Here is a 22,538-nt window from a genome sequence, read left to right as displayed (position 1 = left end):
CTATTGGTATTTATTTATTTTCGTATTATCGTTGACAGGAATAAATAAAATGTACGAATAATAAAATCTTACATTTATTTAAATCGTGTTTTTATAAATTAACGTAAATGGAATCAAATCAATCTACATACATACCAACAGGCAACCTGATTTTGAACATACAGACGGACATGTAAACTAACATAATTAAAGTTCAGTGTAAAGCGAGCCGCATGCGCCGACTGAGACCCGTTAAATTCAGCTGACTGCAAATTATTATTTTGTTTATTTCCTGAAACAAATAAAAATAACTTTCATTTAGAAGCTGCAATTCTCTCTCTTCTAACTAGGTAGCTGGTGGTGGTGGAAACCGGCTGACGGTGGCATTCTCTAAGAGTGTACGCGTAGCTGCCAGTATGGACATGGCGTAACCTACGCGTACAAATGTATGCGCTGGCGGTACGCGGTTTTTTTTACTCACTTGGATTTCTTGGAGCTCCGCTCGTGTTCCCGGGAGTCGTCGCGCGAGCGTTTGTGGCGGTCGCCGGAGGAGCGCTTGTGGTCGCCGTTGGACTTGCTCGAGCGATCGCCGTGGGAGGACTTGTGGTGCTTGTCGCGGTTCTTTGACGGACTGCGGACAAGAAGGTCAACTTTTAGTTTACTTCTGGGTTTTGTAGCAAAACGTTCGCAAGATTAAAAAAATATATATATTATACCCGCGACCCTGACTGCGAAGAATTCGTGTATCGCTATCGCTATCCCGCGGAAACTGCAATTTTCCGCGATAAAAACTACCCTATGTAAGGACAGGAGTTTCTCTCCATGGGAACTATCTTCATACTTAAATTTATCTAATTCGGTTCAGTGATTTACCTGCAATTTTCCGCGATAAAAACTACCCTATGTAAGGACAGGAGTTTCTCTCCATGGGAACTATCTTCATACTTAAATTTATCTAATTCGGTTCAGTGATTTAAGTGTGAAGAGATAAGCAACATAGTTACTTTCACATTTATAATATACCTTGGGAAGAACATAGGATAGGTTTTGTCCCGAAAAATTAGTCAGTTTTAGCGCGCCGTCCCTCTTCAAAATAGCGCTTGAGAAAGAGACGGCTCTATAAAACCGGGCATTTAGTCGCATAGTGCTTACGTAGGCTTAGAAGTTAACACTCAAAAATTACCTGCTATTACTGTGTTTTGACGGGCTTTTGTTGCTCGAGCTCTTATGATGAGAGCTGGAGCTTTTGCTGTGCGAGCTGGAACTCTTATGGTTGGAGCTGGAGCCCTTGTGACTGCTCTTGTCGTGTTTCCCTTTTTTGTCGTCGTAGCGCGCGATGTCGCGGCCGCCTTTGCGCTTGCGATCGAAGTCGGCATCGCCGCCGCGTTCGTAGTTGCGCTCTTTCTTATCCTCCTCGGCGGCTTCTCGCTCTAAATCGGACCAGTCTTTGCCGGATTCCTCTGCTTCTTCTGGGAAAGTAGAATAAAAAAAATAAGTGTGCGCGTAATAAATGGCGAGAAGTTCCGATTTGTTGCAAGTAATCAATCAGAATGTCGGCACAAATTTTATTTTATCAGTGTTTTCCCAGTACTAATAATACAAATGGTAATCTAGCGGCTAGGCCCTAGCCCGAATGGCTGTACCGCTGGCTGTGGCTGTACCGAATACGCTGTTTTTATCCAATTTATAAAAAGTGTAAACAAACCGATTTCATCAAAATTCTTGTACAAACACCGACTGGATCGAATCAGTAACACATTTATCTATAATTCGTCTCTTTTAACTAGACGTCTAACCACTTTTTTCACCAAAATTCACTTGATTTCCATAATTCATTTGAAAAATCTTCGTCAAAATCTGACGTTGTTTTTTGAATGAAACACGTTTTGGAAAATTTGACATTTTAATAATCTATTAATGCTCGATTTAATAAGCGATTTTTATTTACTTACCTTAAAATTAAAAAAATAGTTTCTTCTTTTATAATTGAATAAACAGTCTTTGGAATTAAAACAAGTATTGTAAATAATAAAATAGAGAAAAATACTTTGATCTATTCAATTAATAAATTAATCAATCAATTTACTGAACAGATGAATTATTACCGACACCTGCGCTCCATAGTGTGGCTTCATTACGAAGTAGCATTGTTCGGGCTTACCATCCCCGTCGCTGGAGCCGTCGGAGACATCGGAAGCCTCGGAGTCGTACTCTGAATCGTCGTCGGACTCCTCCTCCGACTCCACGTCGGTCGGCTCGTACGCGTCGTCCTCTTCTTCTGAATCATCCTCAGCCTTCTGAAAGAAATCAAAAATGATTAGACAAGAATAATTATATTAAACTAAAAGGTTAAAAATGGAATAAGTATTGATGTGAAGGTCTAAAACCGCACGAATATTGTTTTGCTCCCTTCAGACCAAAACTATGGGACATAAATTTGAGATGTGCGAGGATGTGTTGCGAGGAAAAATACAAGCGTTTTTGATGTTGAGGACCGTACTTGCATTGTCATTCAAACTACATCTCCTTACCACATTTAGGGGCTGTTTCACCATCCATTGATTAGCGTTAACCGACGGTTAAATGTGATGCCGTCTCCGTCTATTCGAACAAATTAAATAGAGACGGCACCACACCTAACCGCCAGTTAACACTAATCAATGGATGGTGAAACAGCCCCTTGAAAGTCAATCTTTGTAGTAAACTTATACTATGAAAACTTACAGCGTGTCGATACAATAGTCAATCAATAATCCAGCGCATAAACTTATTGCGACTATTAGATGGTAAACTATATAGGTACTTATTTACATACAATATGTCGGCGAATCAGCGACTTCGGTGTAAAGAGCCCTTATCATTCACTTACTTGACCTGCATTCTCCTCGTCGGACTCGGGGTCGAGGAACGACCATCCGCCGTTGTCGAAGAAGCCCTCGATGTCATCCGTGATCGTCTTCATCACTTTGGTCCAATTCAACGACTGGATACCCTCCGAATAGCGGATATCACAGGAACTGGAAATAATACCAAAACCAATTGTCCCGTGCGTATTAAGCTACGTACGCACTATGCGGCTAAACGTGCGGTTTGAGCGCGCCGTCTCTTTCTCAAGCGATGTTTTGAAGAGGGACGGCACGCTAAAACCGCGTAGCTGACCATATAGTGCGTACGTGAACACTTACGCGAACCACGGCTGGACTCGTAACACGTCAATTATAAATTATTTTGCGTTAAAAATAGTTTGAAATACACTATTTGGGATAACAAATATTATACTTTTTCATTCCATTTCAATTCATTCATTAAATATTTTTCCACATGCTTGGTTGACTATACTTACAATTTAAATGTAATTTGCCACTTAATTACATGACAGCCAACATATACCTAACATAAACTTACTTGAGCCACTCCTTGACATGATCCAGCATGTTCATAGGCACTGCGTTGACCATAGCCACCTTCTTAGCATAATCTTTAAACACGAACACCATATCGAAATTCTTGAGGTGGAACTGTACTCTCTCGAAGTGCACTAGTTCCACATCTTCCAGGGCTATCACGAATGGCGGCCATTCGGTGAGGTTGACGAGGGCGCCCGAGGTTGGTTGGAGAAGCACCGTGCTTCGGAAAGGAGCGCCGGGGAAGCCGAGTTCTCTGTTGAGGAATATTTATTTGTAACGGTTGGGCAATAGTGTGGAGATGGGTGCACTGGTAGCTCAAGTTTAGATTTATCATATTTTTATGATGAAACTCTATTTTAGAAAGTTTTTCTACAAAACAATAGCCGTATTTGACGCTCATCTCATCCCAGCCTATATACGTCCCACTCTACCACTGCTGGGCAAAGGCCTCCTCTCAAAATGAGGAGGCTTGGGCCGTAGTTCCCACGCAAGCCCAGTGCGGATTGGGAACTTCACACATACCATTGATATATTTTTTTAAAATTTAACATTCCTTCCGCTCAAACCAATTTTCTATATTGTTAGTACAGTTGTACCTGAAAGGTGTGTCAAATTCGATCTCCTGCTTTGTCATGTTCTCGACTCTTTCGCAGAAGCTTTTGAACGCGACCTTGAGCTTATGCCGTAGCTCCCTCTCGCTCTGCTCGGCCGCCAAGTCGTCGCGGTCGTGCATGTGCTGATGTTTGCCGAGATCTGTCGTTATCTCACCCACTTCCGTGTAGAATTGCACGTCAACGTGTTTCTTTTTACCTGTAAATGCAGATAAAAATGAACCTACTGTTTTTTAGCAGAGACCAGTCGAAACATTTGATTCCTGACCCACCATAGAACATTCTCACAGTAAGAGTCATAATTAGCTCCCTTGTCAAGCAATGCGATGTCACTATAACTTTTTCTACGAAAGGGTTCTACAGTGGGTCACGATTCAGTTGGTTCGATAGTACAGTCACGAACAGGGATTGTTGAGCCACTTACCGTTGTTTGTAATTTGGCAGAGTAACGCTATTCTAGTTTATTAATGTCAATATTTAATTTACTACAAGAATGTATAACTCGGCTAAATTAACAGTGGCAAGTGACTTAACAATCCCGGTTCGCGATGGTACTTAGATTACAGAGTGGAGCTAGTAGAATTTTCTTACCGAACATAATAGCGTGTTTCAAATGAAAGTGCAGTAAAATGATCATCTCTCCGTCGCACGGTTGGAAGAACGCGTTTTTGATATTATTATACAGGATGTCGACTTTGTCTCCTCTCACGGAAGTAAATCTGAACCCATTGGTATGGGCCTCTAATGAGCCGCTCATTCTCTTCGTAACTATGTTGGGTCGGATGTACAGATCTTTTAGTTTTGGATTGCCTTTGCTCTGTGACATAACTAGGGTGTCTTGTTTGACCAAGTCTTCCTTTTCTCGTTCCTCGGCCTCCCGCGTCTTGAATTTCTTCTGGACTTCTTTGATCAGTCGGAAGCCAGTGTTCAAATTAGCTGAAGGAGGTGAGATTTCGCCGGGTTCTTTCGTGTTTGTGCTCCGATACGTGCTGTAAAAGTAAATTTTCCTCAAAAGAAAAAAACACAAAATAAAAAAATGACACTGTTTGAGATTTAATAAATGCGAGGTAGATCAGCCTGCCTTCCTCTTTCTTTAAGCCGGACCCAAAACAAATGAATTATAAGCTTGGAGCCCGTATGCTTTAGTTTCCTAGATACAAATCAGAATAATCGATTTCGACAAGGTCTTTCTGTTTAATAACGAGACAGTTCTTAGCTTTGTTTGATGCTAATTGATGAAGCAATTTTCATAATTACTATACAAATTGTCACTTAAGCGCAAACTCGTCGACATGTGTATTCTTCCCATCTTAACCTACGGCGCACAGACTTGGTCATTGACTAAAGCTCAAAAGTCCAGGCTCAAGGTTTGCCAACGAGCAATGAAGCGCAGTATTCTGGGTCGAATCAGAAACACGATACTGCGCTCCAAAACTCGTATCACAGATGTGGGTCAGGTGTGGGGTGTCAAGACCGCCAAGCTGAAGTGCCGCATACACCCGGACCGATGGGCACGAATCGTAACCGAGTGGGATCTGAGGGATGGGCATAGGAGCAGAGGCAGACCCAAGAGGAGATGGCGGGACGACCTGAGCGCTTTTCAGCTCGATTGGCAGGTGCATGCCCAGGACAGGGAAGAGTGGCGGAGGAAAGGGGAGGCCTTTGCCCAGCAGTGGGACATAATACAGGCTACATAAAAAAAAAACTATACAAATTATGCGCTTACACTTCTTTAACAAATGTGGCGTCAGGTTGAGCATAGTTTCCTCCCTCGTTTCTGCCCATGGTGGCTCCAGGGTGGAAGAAGTTTATCCTGAGGTAGGTATAGTCGCCCTCTACAGACTGTGAGATATTCTTTATGGTTGATATGTGGAACGGCACGGGCACGCCGAACACAGGCAGGATCACCGTTTCATATTTACGATCTGAAATAGTTAAACACGTACAATTTAGATTTTTTTACTTTAGAATCAAGAACAACTTACATACCTATTGTAAAAATTTTGGATAATTTAACTTTTCTAGTGAGCAAATGGGTTTACAATATCAAAATATGATTTTTAACAAACACAATATGCAGCTCATTAGCATACTCACCAACATAAAGTTTGAGCTCCTTGACTTCATTCTCTCGGGGCATCTGGCTGACACTCTTGTAAGACACTGTGCTCTTCCTGATCTTTTCACTGTCTTTACCACCCGACTGCTTAGCTAGGCGTTCTTTAGCCTTCTCGTTAAGAGCTATCGCTAGCTCCCTCTGATGCTCTTTCCTTTTCTCTTCAGAAGAATGCTCCGTGCGCAGTTTGGATTCAATAACAGCTGTTCTTTTGCCTCGTCCTGTAATTTGTTTAGTTTTAGTATTTTGTTAAGAGTAAAAAAATAATAATTGTGTAATTGAATTTCTTATACTCAACGGCAACGCAAGACTTACAAAAATACTTTTTTAGAATCAGATTAATAAGGCTTGTTTATAACAAATATAAAATTATCCAGGATTAAATTGCCCTTTTCGTACCATTCATGAGCATACTTTATCATCATTGATTTACCATGCACCAGTCAAACACCAAAACCACATCCAAAACCGATAACAGCCCAATTAAGTCCATAAAGGTTCGACATTCCCAGGACTTGAGTAATTTATCTCCAACTTTTTGACGTTGAGCATAAGATAATGATGAATGGATCCACTGTATGCATGATCTCTGATGTTCTGTCATGCAGCAGCAACACATGCAAGTAGTGGTTTCTGTATAACATAAAATACTCACCTCCATTTTCTATCCGTCGACGATTGCATGTAAGTAAATAAAACATTATAAATAAAACAGCCTTTTTACAAAGTTAATGCAAAAACTTAGTTATTTAAACAACAGATAACAACTCCTAGGTCGGATTGTAAGTACAAATGATTGCTCATTAAGTCCGTTTGGCTTTAAAGGTTCAAATAAACTTCATATTAAAAGCCTAAAGGACTTAGTGAGGTCGCATAGAACATCTGTATCAAAATGTAACTTAATAATTGTTTTTAGTAATTGTACATAGAATCAAAGTTTGAAAAATAATGTGCTGAATAGAATTCATTTCAGGTTTCGTTCAGCATATTTTAAACCTTTACAAAACTTGTTGTTATGACACATGTAAAAAAGGTGACCATCAAATTGTTTAAAATATTACGAATATTGAAGAGATTCATGTTCACATTATTTACAATATTTTAAAGTAGACATGATACGAGTAGGTAGGTATTGAAGAGAGAAATATTACTGTAGTAATTAAATCCTGATATGGAATTTTAATGGCAGTACTAATTGATAGTCACATTGATTTCACTGTCACTAAACTAAGGCTCAATGTAAAAAAAATATTACTTAATAACAAACCCCGGGGGTTCAAACCCCGGCTCGCACCTCTGAGTTTTTCGAAATTCATGTGCGGAATTACATTACTTAATAAGCCACTCAAAAAACATTTCAAATAGTCTCACCAAGTATTTCAGTCTTGTTTTCCTTTTCCTCCTCTTCATCTTCATCATCGTCTTTCAGGAAGATACCAATGTTCTTAATCTTTTTCTTTGATTGCGTTAGCAATGATGCTGGTTGTTCCTCATTTACTAACACTGTGTCTCCGATGAAGAGTGCGTATATCTGCAATACGTAAAAAAAAAACAGATATAATAAGATTATAGACCTTTGACCACGTCCACTCAAAAAGTTTGCAAGGATGGTCAGATCTCAGCAGTCTCTTTTCAGCTGCAGTATCTGAATGAGACACCTGTCTTTTTGTACTTGTCAGCTGAGCAAATTATTAAGCAGAGGGAATATGTATACAGTTACGAATGGGGAGAGAACGCCACTGTTCGTAATTTGACAGTGTAACGCTGTTCTGGTTTATTAAGTGACGCTATTTACTATGATTATATATAACCCAGCTAAATTAGGAACAGCGGCGAGTGGTGTTCTATTTGGTTCGTGATGGTTTATTGATTAAGTTTGAATAGTATTTCATCAAATATTACCTTTCCTTCTTTATCTGTAGCAGCACTGTTTGTTAGATTAGCCAAGCCAATATTGATATTGAACACCATGCCTTTTTTCGCCAGTACATTCGTCTTGGGACCAATCACAATGGAGCTTTCTCGAAATTCAATACCCATCGCAAAACTGCAATTGAAAATAATAAAATGAGTGTGTTCAGTTGAACTGAATTGTTATGAGTCAGCAACCCTTCAGATCCTTAGTGTACATTATGTGGCGTGATGTTTCATGTCATCGAATAGGGTAGCTCACGCGCATCACGCAACACTGCTCTATTAGATGTCATGGAACAGCACGCCGTGCGGCAGCCCTAAAATAGATTACTAATGTAACAAAAACTACATCCATTATAAAAATCTCAAAATTATCACATAACATACCCAAAAGTTTTCGTGAGATTATCAACCAGTTTGGGCTTCTCTTTCTTTGCCAGTTCCAGCCCTGCCTCATAGACTGCCGACAACTTGGCCCCAGCAACCAACTTCTTCATAACCTCCTCTTCCAAGTCAAGTAAGAAGTTGTAATTGCTCTGAACCTCATCTGTCGGATTGACCAGCAATGTACGAATAATGTTAGCACAATAAGATTTGTATCTAGCGCCTAGAGAGCACACTATAGCACCAAAATGCAAGTGGTTTTTGTCAGAAACTGCACTAAATTTGAGACTGTAGTGGCCTCCTGATTGGATGATGGCAGGGTAACACATGTCTACTTGGCTTGTGTCAACTCCTGTGACATATTTCTTGTCTGATATTGCTGCTTCCACACCTTCGGCTAGCTTTGAATGTTTTACTTTCTGTAATTCAATAAATATTATTTAGTATTTAGTACTGTTTAAAAAGTTTTGAGTCACAGTAATTACTTATTTACAATATTTAAGAACATTAAAAATGCTCTTGAAAAACTAACTTGAGAAAAATACTTATTTCTCACTAGCTGTTGCTTGCGAGTGTCTACAAAGAATTTGTTCATTGCTATCCTGAATTCCTGCAGGAACATGCAATTTTTCAGGATATATGATGGGATTTTATGTCCTTCCCTGGGTCTTAAACTATCTCTGTACTCATTTATTTATCTAAATGGTTTCATCAGTTTGAGCACAAAGAGGTAACAAACAAGAGTTGCTTTTGCGTTTCTAATATCAGTAAGGAATAATGAAAGGATAAAAACTCACCTTATCAGAATCTATAATTTCCATAATTTGATCTTTCAGATACTTTGTGAATACATCAACTGTGACAAGACATGCTTTCTTCACTGTGATGATCTCTGAATCCTCCTTTGCGGCCATGAGGTTAGCAAATGACGAGCTCACATCTATATTTTCAAACTTCTCCTCCTTTAGGGCATTTTTCCAACTCTCACAGAATTCACCAGGGTAGTTATCCTTGATGAAAAGACCTAGAGCCTTTCCATTTTTAGATTTCTTGATTTCGGTGATGAGTTTGTTGAAGTTTTCTTTGTCTTTGTCCGTCTGCAAAACATAGAATTTAAAGAACCTGCAAAATCTCATGGGAATTTCAAATACTACATAGAAAAACATTCTTAGGGCCAGTATCACCACTACCACTAACTTCCCAAATGTGATTGCCATCTCAGTTGATTCTAAAGAAATAAACAGGGACAGCATTACAGCTATCTGTCACATAAAACATCAGGAATTTATCACAGTGGTGAATCATTCTCCTAAATTTCACTCACTTAGAAAATAAGGTGGGGAGGTTAGTGTACAACTCTGTATTTATTGACCTGGAATGAAAGATCTGGATGCATGTCCTGTTAGTTCAAGCTAATCCCTTATGGCAAATACATGAGGGTTTGAATTATTAGGTCATACATTATTGTAACTAATTCCAGTTTGATAATAAAATTACATGTTTTATGGTACTTTAAATGCATGACATTAAAAACATTTGTTAGCAATAAAATAAAACATACCCTATCTCTGACAAGTAATTTAGCTGGAGGTAGGTCTGAATCTTCTTTCCCACTCTCTATTGGTTTGAGAAAGTCTATTTTCTTCTTGCTGGCCAGAAAACACATGGTGTCCTCTGTCAGCACTGTAATTGTGTCTGGGAGCTCGTAGCCAAACAGCCATGTCTGAAAGAGTTGTTTAAATATCAAAAACACATTTTATTCCGATATTTGTGTGGAATCCGCATGTAAAATCTCAAAATCGCAACTTTTCAGTCTGGAGACTATTGATTTTTTATACAAAATATTGTACTTTAAATTTATATTTTTACTTGGAGCATTCATTATTACAATGAATACAATTATAATAGTGCTGGTGCACTAGGTTTTCATTTTAGGTGTAATGTTTATAATAATATAAACCAGTAAGATTTCAAAGAGCAAACATGCTCTGTCCTTCTCTTAGTTTTAAACATTATCTATGCCAGAAAGAGACGGCAGTTGCGCAGCAGGCTTTCGCGCACAAGCGTGGTAGGAATATTACAAATGGAATCTTTTGATTTTTAAATGACCAAAAACATAGGTTTATTTATAACTATGCGTGTATTACTTGGATAAATCTAGACGGAAAATGTTACATAAAAAGATATAGGAGAACAAACGAAGAAAACGTACGCGTAATGAATAAATACAAGCATACCTGTAATGCTGTAGACTTGCTGTAAAGTGTCTCCTCGTCAACCCCAACGCACGAGACGATACAATCAACTTTTGCTAATGGATCTTCACTCTTTGAATCGGCTGCAGCAGTCTGCAAACCATAAAAAATAAGCAAACGTGTCGAAAACGATATATTTTGAACCACGAAATGTAACCCACCTTCCACGCACTGTAAAGCTTTTTCATGCGCCGGAAAAAAGCGTCTTTATCCAGCGATAAAGACATGATGAAAAAAACTAAATTATGAACTTAACTAATAATAATATTTTAAGTAATTGCGCTTCGATCGTACTAAAAAATAATCACGACATCCGTGTTTATGACAGCAAACACAAATGGCGGGCGTCGGTCGGTGGGAGAGAGAGGTGCACATTCACAATGCTGCCACCCACGAACCGAATTTGAAAACTTTTTTCTGTTCGTTTGTAATGTTGGTGAAAATGACAAAAATATAGTTATCTATTCCTGTTGACAACGTTTGACAAATATGTCACACTGCATGGACATTGTTGAAGGGTGCGGCCACATGCAGTCGCTCGTCGCTCGATTGCAGCGACAAATCTGTTCACGTGATCCCATTTTAAAGATGATTTTGAATTTTCCGCGTAAAGTAAAAAAGAAGCGTTAAGTCACCGCGTCGAGCAGCAGCGACAAGATGGCCTCTTGCAGGAATGATCTTGGCCTTGGAAGCTGATTTCTTAATTCATCTCATTAATCTTATTCATAGTAGCAGTCCTGGCAGTGGTACAAATAAAAGAAATTAGAGTGAATGAAAAAATAAAAAATGGTGTTTTTGCCGAAATTTACTAAGTTTTTTTTCCAGCGATAAAGCTCAATATTTTCAGCTTTACATCCACATTATGTGTCATGTTGTGTCGCAACGAGTAAGAACGATATCGGTTTCATTCATTTTATATGGTTGCGTTCACACTTATCTGATGCAGTGTGTTGTGACGGCTTATGTTGGGTCGCATCACAAGCTATCCCGGTCCGCGTCAGAATGGGTGAGGTGCGGGGGGCGGCGACACAACACAACGCGGACTAGTGTGCACGCGCCAGTGTTCGTCATATATAACACGTCATAACTCGTCGTGTGCGTCATAACACGTCACATAAATGTGAACAGTATCACGACAGAGAGCATCACAAAACAAAACGACACACAAATATGAATGCGGCTTTATCGCTAAATGTCACGTGACTAGATTTGACGATGGCAACGAGCGTCGAGCGATTTGCATGTGGCCGCGCCTTGAGGCTTTTTGGTCTATGATCCTGTACTGTCAATGTCATTGTCACTTTGAATTGAATGAATTTAAAAACAAAAATATTTCCAAAAGAAATTTGAAATACTTTACCGCTTGTTGAGCCAGATTGAAATTTTTGCAGATGAGATTATACGATTTCGTAGCTAATTAATAAAAATGCAAGTGCTTAAAGCAGAGGAGCATACGTACCTTACTGGCAGTGTACTGAGGACTTTAGCACAAAACCGTATTACGACAGTATTGGAATTTCTACAGGAGGACGCAGGGAAATTATCAATTCTAACTAAACTGACCCTTCCCCAGGTTTTAGCTGTGAGAAATGATATTTTAAACAAATATGCAGCACCTTTGATAAAAGTGGGCTCTTTGAAAACTGATACTTTGCAAGAGAGAAAATCCTTGAACACAGGCATTTTGAGGTAAACCATCTCGGCATTTGTTGATTCCAAAGAAAATGTTTATTTTTATGCGTTCTATACAGTTGTGGTTCTATATGATTTATTACATCGGCTGAGAATTTTTTTTTCCGATAAAAACGAAATTTTTCTGTCCTGACCGCCCTTTGCTATAAGTAGCCTCTATTTCTGAAATAATATTTGCGCTAATTTATGTCTTCCATAAAATTACTCGCTCAATCTATTTTCAGCTTAGATGCTGCTACAGGTGGTGGTTTGCCCATTGGCTTCATCACAGAGGTATGTGGGCTAGCAGACTCTGGAAAAACACAACTTTGCCTTCACCTTGCAATAGCTTGTGCCAAAAGTTCTGAAAACAATGTACTCTACATTGATACAAAGGGAGATTTCTCTGCTGTAAGAGTTCAAAAAATTCTAGATGCATGTGGATATTCACACAAGGTAATCTCACAAAAGTATTCACAAAAAATGGTTGTTAATCAGTTAAATATAGTAATTTAATTTAAATACATAGATAGCATTTGTGAATATGGCACCATATTCATTGATGTGAAAAAAAAATTGGTGAAAACTTTTATATGTATAAACAAATTATTAATTTAATATATAAAATTCACTTGCTGTATAAATCCTTGTTAAATAAAAATAACTCTTGCAGAGTAGGTACAGTTTGGAATTTGTTTTAGATTTCAAAAAAAGGAGGTTCTATGTTTGACTGTATGTATTTTTTTTCTATCTTCCAGGAAATGGCAATGATCATGTTCAAAATTAAAATAGTCCACATATGGACTATGGAAGAACTAGTTGAACTCTTCAAGAAACTTAAAAATGGGGTAATGTCTGTTGAAAACCTTGGTCTTATTATTATTGATTCATTGCCTTGTCTGATGTTTCAATTTTTAGGTGATGGCAATAAAGTTGGTAAGTTTTTTTAAACATACATATCAACTTGATTTCATTGAAATTATTATGTTTAGGTACATACTTCTTGCTTGACAATTGTGACAACATGTACTCAAGGATGCCCATATTTGCCACTGCTATGTGGCGCTGTCGTCATGCATGGTAATGTAGGAAATAAAGGTTGTGGACCCCAACAGTAATTCCTCTGCCAGAAAAAACTTTACAGTATGATAAAGTATCAATAAATAAAAAGTATTGTATAAATTTCCAAAGAATAATAATAATAGGATTTAAGTAAATACCTAAAGTCTTAAATCGTTAATATCTTTTTACGGAAAAATGCTCTGTAACATAACATATTGCAACAATATATGAAATATAAAAAAAAATATGCCAGCAGAAATACTGATATTAATAAAATATAATTTTTTGGCGTGTCTAGAACCGGAAAATTGCTCCGTCCATTTTTTTTTACTGGAATGCCATTTTATTGTCGTTTTATACCTAAAAACTGAAAATATAAAAAAATACCACAATTATACTATTTTCAGAAATTGTTTTTTTACTTGCTGTGGAAAATTTCTCTATCCATTTTATTTATTGAATTAAGTTCACAGTTTTATTTCCATTCAACTATAAAAACATCCAAAAAAATAATGAGTGTATTAAAAACTAAACATATTGGGAGCAGTGTGTAGGGAAGGGAGTGTGGTGTTACAAGCGGGATTTCTATTTGTATATTTTGGATTTAAGTGTATACATACATGACTACTTAGTATATATTTAAAAATAAATCAGGCTGAGTAATTTTCCACTCTCAGTTTTTAATAGTTCTAAAATACATAAATTTGGGTATGCATTTTTTTTTTCTTACCCACTACGCCAAATTACATTCTAAGATCATATAAGAAGAAAAAAATTACAGAGCAATTTTCCGATGGAAATGAGCGTCAAAAAAGGAATTATCATAAAAAAAAATTATCATGTTTGTAAAAGTTTTAGATTTTTTTTCTAGTATCACATATGATATTTACATTCATAGTGATACTTACAAATGACTTATTTATTTGGTAAAATAATTATGGACAGAGGAATTACTCTTACTCGGTTCCATATATAAACAGATTTCTTTTTACGTATAAATACCTAACTTAGGAAGGTTTTTTTTTTGGATATTTATATGTTAGTTCAGGCTCATAGTATACAATAACCAAGCAAAATTTAATCGACTGAGAAATTAATGCATGGGTCTCCATACAATTACTTGCTTCATTTCCTGCACTACGGTCCCAAGACTGAAAGATAACTTGAAATTGGGCAGATGTTATGCTTTAAATTGAGTATCTTGAATGTGCACTGAAAACGGTTTTTTTTTCATATTCCATTTGCTGTGAGGCACTTAGCCAATTCACATCAAGTTGCATGACAGAATCTTAATAATGAAGAATGGCTCTATTACTAGCTTTTGTTGTGGTCTCCCAAGAGGGTAAAGCGAACGAAACTATGTACAGTTACAGTACTTTCATTCTAGCATGTGCGGGTGCGGGTGACACTTATGCATTGTTTCGTTTTACTAAAAAAAAAGTTGCTGTGGTCTAAATATATGGAAGTTTATTTCAGTTGTAGCCTGAATATGACTGGCGTAAAATATTTGAACATAAAAAACTGTTATACGAAATAAATTTAACCTATCAGACTTTTACGATCAATTAATTGAATTTAAAGCACAATTAAATAAACGTGATATGCATGTAACGTAACACCAGAGACTCTTTTAGTGATGGGACCTAATGGATCTTGAGTTATATCGGTACTGACGGTATCGGTAATGACGAACATTCTTGTAAACTCCGTTTAGCCTTACTAAAGTGGCAAATAATATTCCAACCGAGAATTTTACTTATATTCTCATAAAATTAGCATAATAATCGGTTTAATTATGACATTAATTATGATTACGATTTTTTTTTTTTTTTGTTGATATGGCGTTTGCTGCGAGGCACTTTGCCAATGTCACGTCAAATTGCGTGATTTTGACTATCTCTTTTGTGGAGCGATTAAAATAACCCAGGGAAGGGACACTGTGGCAATTAGTTTACAATTATTTACATTTCATTTACACACATACCTAAATGCAACAATTAAAATTTATAATGTGAAGCATTGTTTACAGCTTGATATCGTTTTTGTCAATAAATTCAGCCAAAAGGTAAATAACAATTTCTTTAAAGTTAGCTAAAAGGGTACGGACGTTAGTCGGGAGCTCAGTCTTTAATTTTATAAGATCATCATAAATGTCAAACTTATTCAGAGGGCAGTTAAAAAATATATGATCTAATGATCCAATGTCCTTACGGCATTCACACATAGGATCATTTTTAATTTTAATCTTGTGTAGAAATTCTGGACAGCACACGTGACCCAGTCTAAGTCGAATTAAACAGCTTGTCACTTTTTTCTTGAATTTAAATTCGAAAAACCAAGGACGACGAGGAATATTGTTCTGGATTTTATAAAATTGTAGTTTGTTGTTCGTGTTCCATTCGTTGGACCACGAATCAAACAACATCAACGTTGAGAGAGCGGCTAAATCATTACTAAAGCATTGATGTACAGAGTGGCTACTTCCAGTAGCAGCTTCCCTAGCTGCCTTGTCTACAGCTTCATTCCCACTAATGCCCTTATGACTAGGAATCCAGGATATCTTCACCTCCAGGTTCATCAAGTGGCAAGAAAGAAGAGCTTCCTTTAGAAGACATACTATTGCCGACTTAGCACAATTTTTAATAGAATTACATGAAAGGGCTTGGATGGCACTGAGACTGTCCGAGAAAATAATTGATTTAACTATTCTATGCTCTTTTATATATTTAATTACTTTTAGAATCGCTGAACATTCTCCAGTAAAAATATTTGATATAGGAGGCAATTGAAATTGATAGGTTGATCGTGAATTATCATGAATAAAGGCACACCCAACAGGTTCATCTTTATTAAGTTTTGAAGCATCCGTGAAAAACAAATTCCAGTCCTGCCACTTGTCCCTGATTGCCGACAAGAACTTGTCATTGGCCGCTGAGGAACTTTTTTGAATTCCTAATTTTACTATTTTCGGGTGAAAAGTAAGGGCCTGAAAGGAAACTAAATATATGGGCAATTTAGAAAATGTTGCTATAGGAGCATTAAAGCTGTTTAATCTGTTGAAACTAATTAAAGTATTAGGTTTTGTTTTCCTGCGCCAATAGACGTTTATTTCAGTATAGTTTTCAAGTAATTCTAGCTTAGGAAAAAGAGGATGATTATCAAATTGGGCTACACGAAAGATATATCTATCTGCCAGGTATTGACGGCGAATATTTAAAGGAGGCTCCGAACATTCAACCTGTAGAGCTTTAATGGGTGACGACTTCATAGCCCCTGTTACTAACCTTAGTGCTTTAGATTGAACCTGGTCAAGTCTTCTAAGATTTACCAAATTACAGGGTTCTAAAATGATAGAGCCGAAATCTAAGTGCGACCTTATTAAAGCATTATACAGTAATTTTTGAGAATAAGGGTGGGCACCCCACCAAGCACCAGATAGGCAACGCAAAATATTAATATTTTTTTCACATTTGCTAACTACATAGTTAATATGTTCAGAGCCCGACAATTTAGAGTCAAAAACTACACCAAGAAATCTAGCTTTATCTTGAAGGGAGATTTGGTGAGAGCGGAATGTTATATTTACTGGGGTTATAAAACGTTGCCTAGAAAATACCAAAGCGACGCTTTTTGAAGGTGATAAATCTAAACCATGAGCGTCAAGCCACAGACCCAGAGAATCAAGAGCTCTATTTATAAAAGTAGCAGCTTGGTCAACGTTTTTACTAATCGCATAAATGGCAATATCATCAGCATACTGGAGTATATTACAATGCTGGTTAATAGCCTGATCTAAGTCAGAGGTGTAAATGTTATACAAAAGTGGACTTAACACCGAGCCTTGGGGCAGGCCCTTCCACACCAGTCTACTGCATCCCTGACAATTTGGCAATCGCAATGAAATCTCCCTACCAGATATAATATTATTTATAAAACAAACCACTTTCTCCGGAACACCTATCTGACGCAGTTTACTTCTGAGCACCGAGAGTAGGACATTGTCATAAGCCGCAGATATATCAAGAAAAACCGAGACAACGGACTGTTTTTGTGTGAATGCCAACCTCACGTCTGTCGATAACAGAGCATGGCTGTCAGTAACACTTTTGCCTTTTCTGAAGCCAAATTGAGTTGACGATAGAGCACCTGTATTTTCCACATACCACTCAAGCCTATTTTTGAGCAGATGCTCAGCCACTTTGCACATAACTGATGATAGGGCGATCGGTCTATGAGAATTGTGATCCTCAGGGTCTTTTCCAGCTTTAAGGATAGGAAGGATTAGTTGCTGTTTCCAGATTTTGGGAATATCACCTGTTTCGAATATTTTATTTATAAGATCCAACAGAAAAGAATGAAAAAGAGTTCCAGCCTTTTTTAAAAAAGAATAAATTATACCATCCCTACCTGGGGCCGAATCTGTTATCGATGAAAAAACTGACTTGAGTTCGTCTAAGTCAAATTTCCTACTCAAAAAATGATCAGAATGGCTGAAGTGGTACAAAGTAGGTATATCGCTAGAAAGTGGAACTGTTGGGGGAGCTAATTTATTCAGGAAATCCTCAGTCCATGCTAGAGAAGAAGCATAACCAGAAGGGGGAGCCTTGCCCTTTCGGAAATTTCTGATATTTTGCCAAACAATTGAAGAATTGGTAAAAGGAGAAACAGATTCGCAAAATTTATTCCAACCATTACATTTTTTGAGGGACAAAAGTTTTCTACATTTAGCTCTGGCTTTTTTAAAAGCTATGTAGTTTTCAATATTAATATCCGAGACATATTTCTTTTCTGCCAGATTTCTATCTCTTACAGCTGCCGAGCATTCAGCGTCCCACCACGGCTGTGACGGAACCCGACGCCTTACAGCCTTAAGAGGAATAGCCTCTTCAGCGGCTTCATGAATTACTTTAACAAAACGGTCATGCGCATCTTGAAGGTTGATATTAGGATCAGATGAGAGAATTTCTATTTTACTATCAAGAGAAAGGGAATAGCTGTCCCAGTCAGCCTTAGACAATCTGTATTTCTGCAAAGGGAGAAGTGAGACTGGGGGGCAACAGAAATTTGGAAGAGTTATGATTATAGGAAAGTGATCACTGTTATGTGAATTGTTTGAGATATTCCATGGTAATTCAGAGGCAAGGTCTGAAGAGCACACAGAAACATCTACAGCCGACACATTTTGGTTAGGAGCCGTACGTCTAGTAGGTCTACCATCATTTAAACAGCACAGATTTAATTCATCGAAAATGCTCAGCAACTTTTTACCGTTATTGTCAGATATGGCCGATCCCCAAGACATATCGTGACAGTTTAGATCACCCATCAAAATCATGGGTTCAGGAATATTTTTTAATATAGAACAAAGTTCTGATAAAACTGAGTGAGAAGGGTGAGGAATATAAATAGAGACAAAAGAAATGTTGAAAATATTTGCAGCCACAATAAACAGGTTACTGGAATGAGCAGGTATTTGGATATTAACAAAAGGAATACATTTTTTAATGATCAGAGCTGCCCCGTCCCAGCCATCAACTCTGTCATCACGTAAAGTAATATGACCAGATAAATTAAACGACGACTGAGGCTTTAACCATGTTTCAGCGATTGCAAATACAATAGGGTTATATTTTTGGCAAAAGTATGTAAGTTCAGATTTTTTGTTAATAATACTACGCGCGTTCCACTGGATGGCCGTATACATTTTGAATTTTTTTATTTAAAATGTTGCAAAGAGTTTCAACTTTTGTAGCGACGTTGGACGGTAAGTTTTCTACACTAAGAAGCATAATAAGTGTGCCTAGTAATGAGTCTAAAACATTGTTGTTCACTGGGCTTCATTATAGAAAGATCTATCAGAGTTAGTAACATTAGATAAGAGGGTATCCTCTCGAGCTACTTCTTCGTTGATGTAGTCATTCGAATAACGAAGAGCACAACCATTTTGCGGCGGGGGAATATTGAAGCTATTGATTAAAGCTTGGTGCGCTTTTTTATCATAACCCTCAGAGAGAAGAGGACGAGGCTTGCGGGTCACTGTAATAGTTTTCCTATATGATTGGGTATTTGGCGGCGGGGAGCCCCTTGTCGCATCTGCAAATGAACGTTTGACTGTTGGGAATCTTTGAGAAGCCTCTCCATAAGAAATAGAATCTTCTGTCATAGTTAGTTTAATTTTTGTTGGCGCTCAAACTCTGGGCATACTTTATCCGTGGCAGAATGAGGACCAGAACAGTGAAGACATGAAACATGTTCAACCTTGCATTCCCGGCTTACATGAGGTTGAGCACACCTTGAGCATCGAGGCGGAGATCTACACTGCGTTTGTACGTGACCAAATCGACAGCATTGGTAACATTGTATGACCGGGTAATTGTACAGTTGCGTTTCAAAAGAGTTGTGAAACAGAAAAACACGACTCGGCAGTTTTTGACCATCAATAGTGAGAGCCACTGTTTCCGTTGGCAGCCACTCTACTACATCATCTACTTTTCTTTTTGCATTAAGTCGTCTCGCCTTGAGAACCCTACCAAAATCCTGCGGGGTAATTATATTAGCGGCTAACTCCTCGTTGCTGAGATCCTTCGGGACCCCACGGACAATACACATTTTGCTAACATTGTAGGTGGGCACGAATGCTGTGTAATTGGAATTTATTATACATTCGTTATTTATAAACGCATTAGCAGCGGACGCAGAATCAAATTCGATGGCAAGTCTGTTACGTCCTACTTTCTTTATTCCGCCTTGCTTAATATGCCCAATTCTCTGAGAAAACATAAATTGGCCAAATTTCACTGGGTTAAGGAAGGAGCCCGAACCAGGTGATGATTCTTTTTGAGCGACGTGCACAATAAACGGACCTAAGTCACGGTTGGAATAACATTGCCTCGTAACAGGCGGAGCCGGAGGTGTACGATCAATTTTCGTTATTTTTCTAGTGTCATTGTCAGACGTTTTAACCAACGGTCTTTTCTTAGGTTTAACTTTAATGAACTCACCAGAAATTTCTTCATCATTCTCGAGAAAGGAAGATTGTGTTTGCTGACCCAATGGAAGGCTATTAGGGGATTCTAATTCCATATCAGTTACCCTCAATTCAGATTCGGACTGAGCCCCCGGAACATTGGAGCATGACGGGTCCGAATTACCCGCCATTACGTCCGTCCCCTGTACATTATATATTTGAAACAACGTATCACCTGAATTATATCTACAGAAATACTAAACAGAAATTATATTACAAACAGAATTAAGATTACTAAAAGCCACCTCCAGAAATTATAAAAATTGGATAAATCCTACAGAACAGGAAATGACGTGTTACCCTTCCCGCGCTCGAGATGTCAATCGATTACGATTTTAAATTATTAGTTTTATGAGACACTTTGACTCTCAAGTCTTGTAATATTGACAGCTGTCACCCGCACCATGCTAGAATGGAAGTACTGTACAGACAAGAGCGCTATTCTTTTACTAGAATTTTTATTTTGTATTCAAACTTTTTTTTTTGATTGCAGGATTGTCATTTCTAAATACTTTCGTAAATTATGCAAGGTTTCTATGTAAGGAGCAAAATATTTGTATGGTTTGTGTTAACATACAGACACGCTGGATGGATCATGACAATATTGAAATAGAAGGTATGCTTTAGTTTCTTGAAACATGTTTGTGAAAATGTAAACTGCTCTGTTGGTCGGTATATAGTTAACCCATACATGTAAATACATGTAAAGACTGAGGTAATTGGATATTAATATCATTATCATCCCAGCCTATATACGTCCCACTGCAGGGCACAGGCCTCCCCTCAGAATGAGAGGATATTAATATGAATAATTGAAATTCTATGGGGTGGCAGAAATTGTTTTGTGTGTGAATCTAGCTTTTGTTTAACCATGTTCAAAATAAGGAGGCTCAGTTCATCTGAACCTTTCATAATAGTTTTGTATAGCTTGACTTCATATATTTATTTGTTTCTTTACTAACTTTCATTACTATAAGTGTAAGTAAAAATCTGTAATGTTTTTTTATTACATTTTAGATGATGGAGAGCAAACATCCTATGGTAAGCAAATGTTTCCTACTGAAAGGAGAAACCGGTGTCTGGGTAAATATTGGCAGCATATACCCATGATGGTACTGTTTATGGAAAAAGAACAAGACAGCAGATCCAGTGAAATGTGTTCAGAGACTAACATCACCATAACAGTTCTGGATAATAGTCAAACATTAAATAGTAATGTCTGTACTATTATGCTCAATAATTTAGGAATAACTTAATTATAGTTAGGATAGTTTGTTATGCATTATAACGTTTTTATTAAAAATTATTAATACTTATTGCATTGTACAATACAACTAATATTATTAAGCCTAGCAATACATAATTTAATTATAAGGTGCCACGAGAGTTGAAGTGAATGATAATGCACACACACAGCTACAAAAAGAACTGATTGGTTAAAAGGAGAACGAATGAAATGAATGAGTTAATGTCAAAATCCTGCTGTCATCATATGACATGTTCTTATGTGCGTGACTTCAACTCTTCCGGTGGCACTGGCACTACCATACCAAAAATAGTTTTTAAATCTGAATATAGGTTTATTAGCATAGCAATACGCTTGCTCAATATAATCTAAAATAAAAAAAATAGGAATTGTGATTTCTGATAGATAGCACCACATAGTGTTGCCAATATGCAAATTCAAAATTATCCCAAATTACACAAAATTATCGTGTTTTTATCGCATACATTTATTCATGTAATATAAGAAAAGGTAGGTAAGGGTTTATTTAGGATTGCCTATTATTTTGAGTATGTAAAAAGGAAGGGGGAAGTAAAGAATAACTAAGTATGGTATGTCTAAAATATTATTCATTCATTCATTCATCCCAGCCTATATACGTCCCACTGCAGGGCACAGGCCTAAAATATTATTATTAAAAATAAACTATTTATTAACATTTTTAAAGTATTAATTACTGGCCTTAGGTATCCCATCTTAGGCCTCTAGGTTGGCAACGCATATCGCTAGATGGCTTTAGTATCGTGAGGTTTTTTGACATTACGGTCTTGCTTGCAATTGACAAGATTTCATATTTCTAAGACTATAATTTGATTTGATATTCTGTT

The 22,538-nt window shown here is 37.5% G+C and overlaps 2 protein-coding genes across 5 annotated transcripts; one reads left to right on the top strand and one right to left on the bottom strand.

The window, feature by feature from the left end:
• Positions 1 to 58: 58 nt before the first annotated feature.
• Positions 59 to 11,036, bottom strand: dre4 (SPT16 homolog, facilitates chromatin remodeling subunit dre4). 2 transcript variants are annotated; one of them, XM_074088222.1, is made up of 18 exons: positions 10,828 to 11,036; positions 10,649 to 10,759; positions 9,973 to 10,134; positions 9,209 to 9,508; positions 8,415 to 8,830; positions 8,016 to 8,160; positions 7,485 to 7,644; positions 6,769 to 6,777; positions 6,095 to 6,334; positions 5,724 to 5,922; positions 4,589 to 4,986; positions 3,983 to 4,196; positions 3,385 to 3,639; positions 2,849 to 2,996; positions 2,141 to 2,276; positions 1,163 to 1,448; positions 461 to 610; positions 59 to 271 (listed from the first exon to the last, which is right to left on the bottom strand). In XM_074088222.1, exons 1-18 carry the CDS (start codon positions 10,891 to 10,893, stop codon positions 265 to 267), a joined length of 3,402 nt encoding a protein of 1,133 aa, XP_073944323.1. In that variant the 5' UTR covers positions 10,894 to 11,036; the 3' UTR covers positions 59 to 264. The 2 variants fall into 2 exon arrangements, with proteins under 2 accessions (XP_073944323.1, XP_073944324.1); XM_074088223.1 differs by lacking the exon at positions 6,769 to 6,777.
• Positions 11,037 to 11,959: 923 nt separating this feature from the next.
• LOC141428300 (DNA repair protein RAD51 homolog 4-like) lies at positions 11,960 to 21,742 on the top strand. Of its 3 annotated transcripts, none has more exons than XM_074088219.1 (5): positions 11,960 to 12,355; positions 12,583 to 12,793; positions 13,096 to 13,273; positions 20,920 to 21,042; positions 21,444 to 21,742. In XM_074088219.1, the coding sequence occupies exons 1-5, from the start codon at positions 12,093 to 12,095 to the stop codon at positions 21,680 to 21,682; spliced, it is 1,014 nt and encodes a 337-aa protein (XP_073944320.1). In that variant the 5' UTR covers positions 11,960 to 12,092; the 3' UTR covers positions 21,683 to 21,742. The 3 variants fall into 3 exon arrangements, with proteins under 3 accessions (XP_073944320.1, XP_073944321.1, XP_073944322.1); XM_074088220.1 differs by lacking the exon at positions 21,444 to 21,742 and having other exon boundaries at positions 13,096 to 13,185; positions 13,256 to 13,273; positions 20,920 to 21,033; XM_074088221.1 differs by lacking the exon at positions 21,444 to 21,742 and having other exon boundaries at positions 13,096 to 13,185; positions 20,920 to 21,033.
• The last annotated feature ends 796 nt before the right edge of the window (positions 21,743 to 22,538 follow it).

Source organism: Choristoneura fumiferana, chromosome 5, assembly GCF_025370935.1.
Source record: "Choristoneura fumiferana chromosome 5, NRCan_CFum_1, whole genome shotgun sequence".
NCBI lineage: Eukaryota > Metazoa > Arthropoda > Insecta > Lepidoptera > Tortricidae > Choristoneura > Choristoneura fumiferana.
This window is presented reverse-complemented; position numbering and strand designations above follow the sequence as displayed.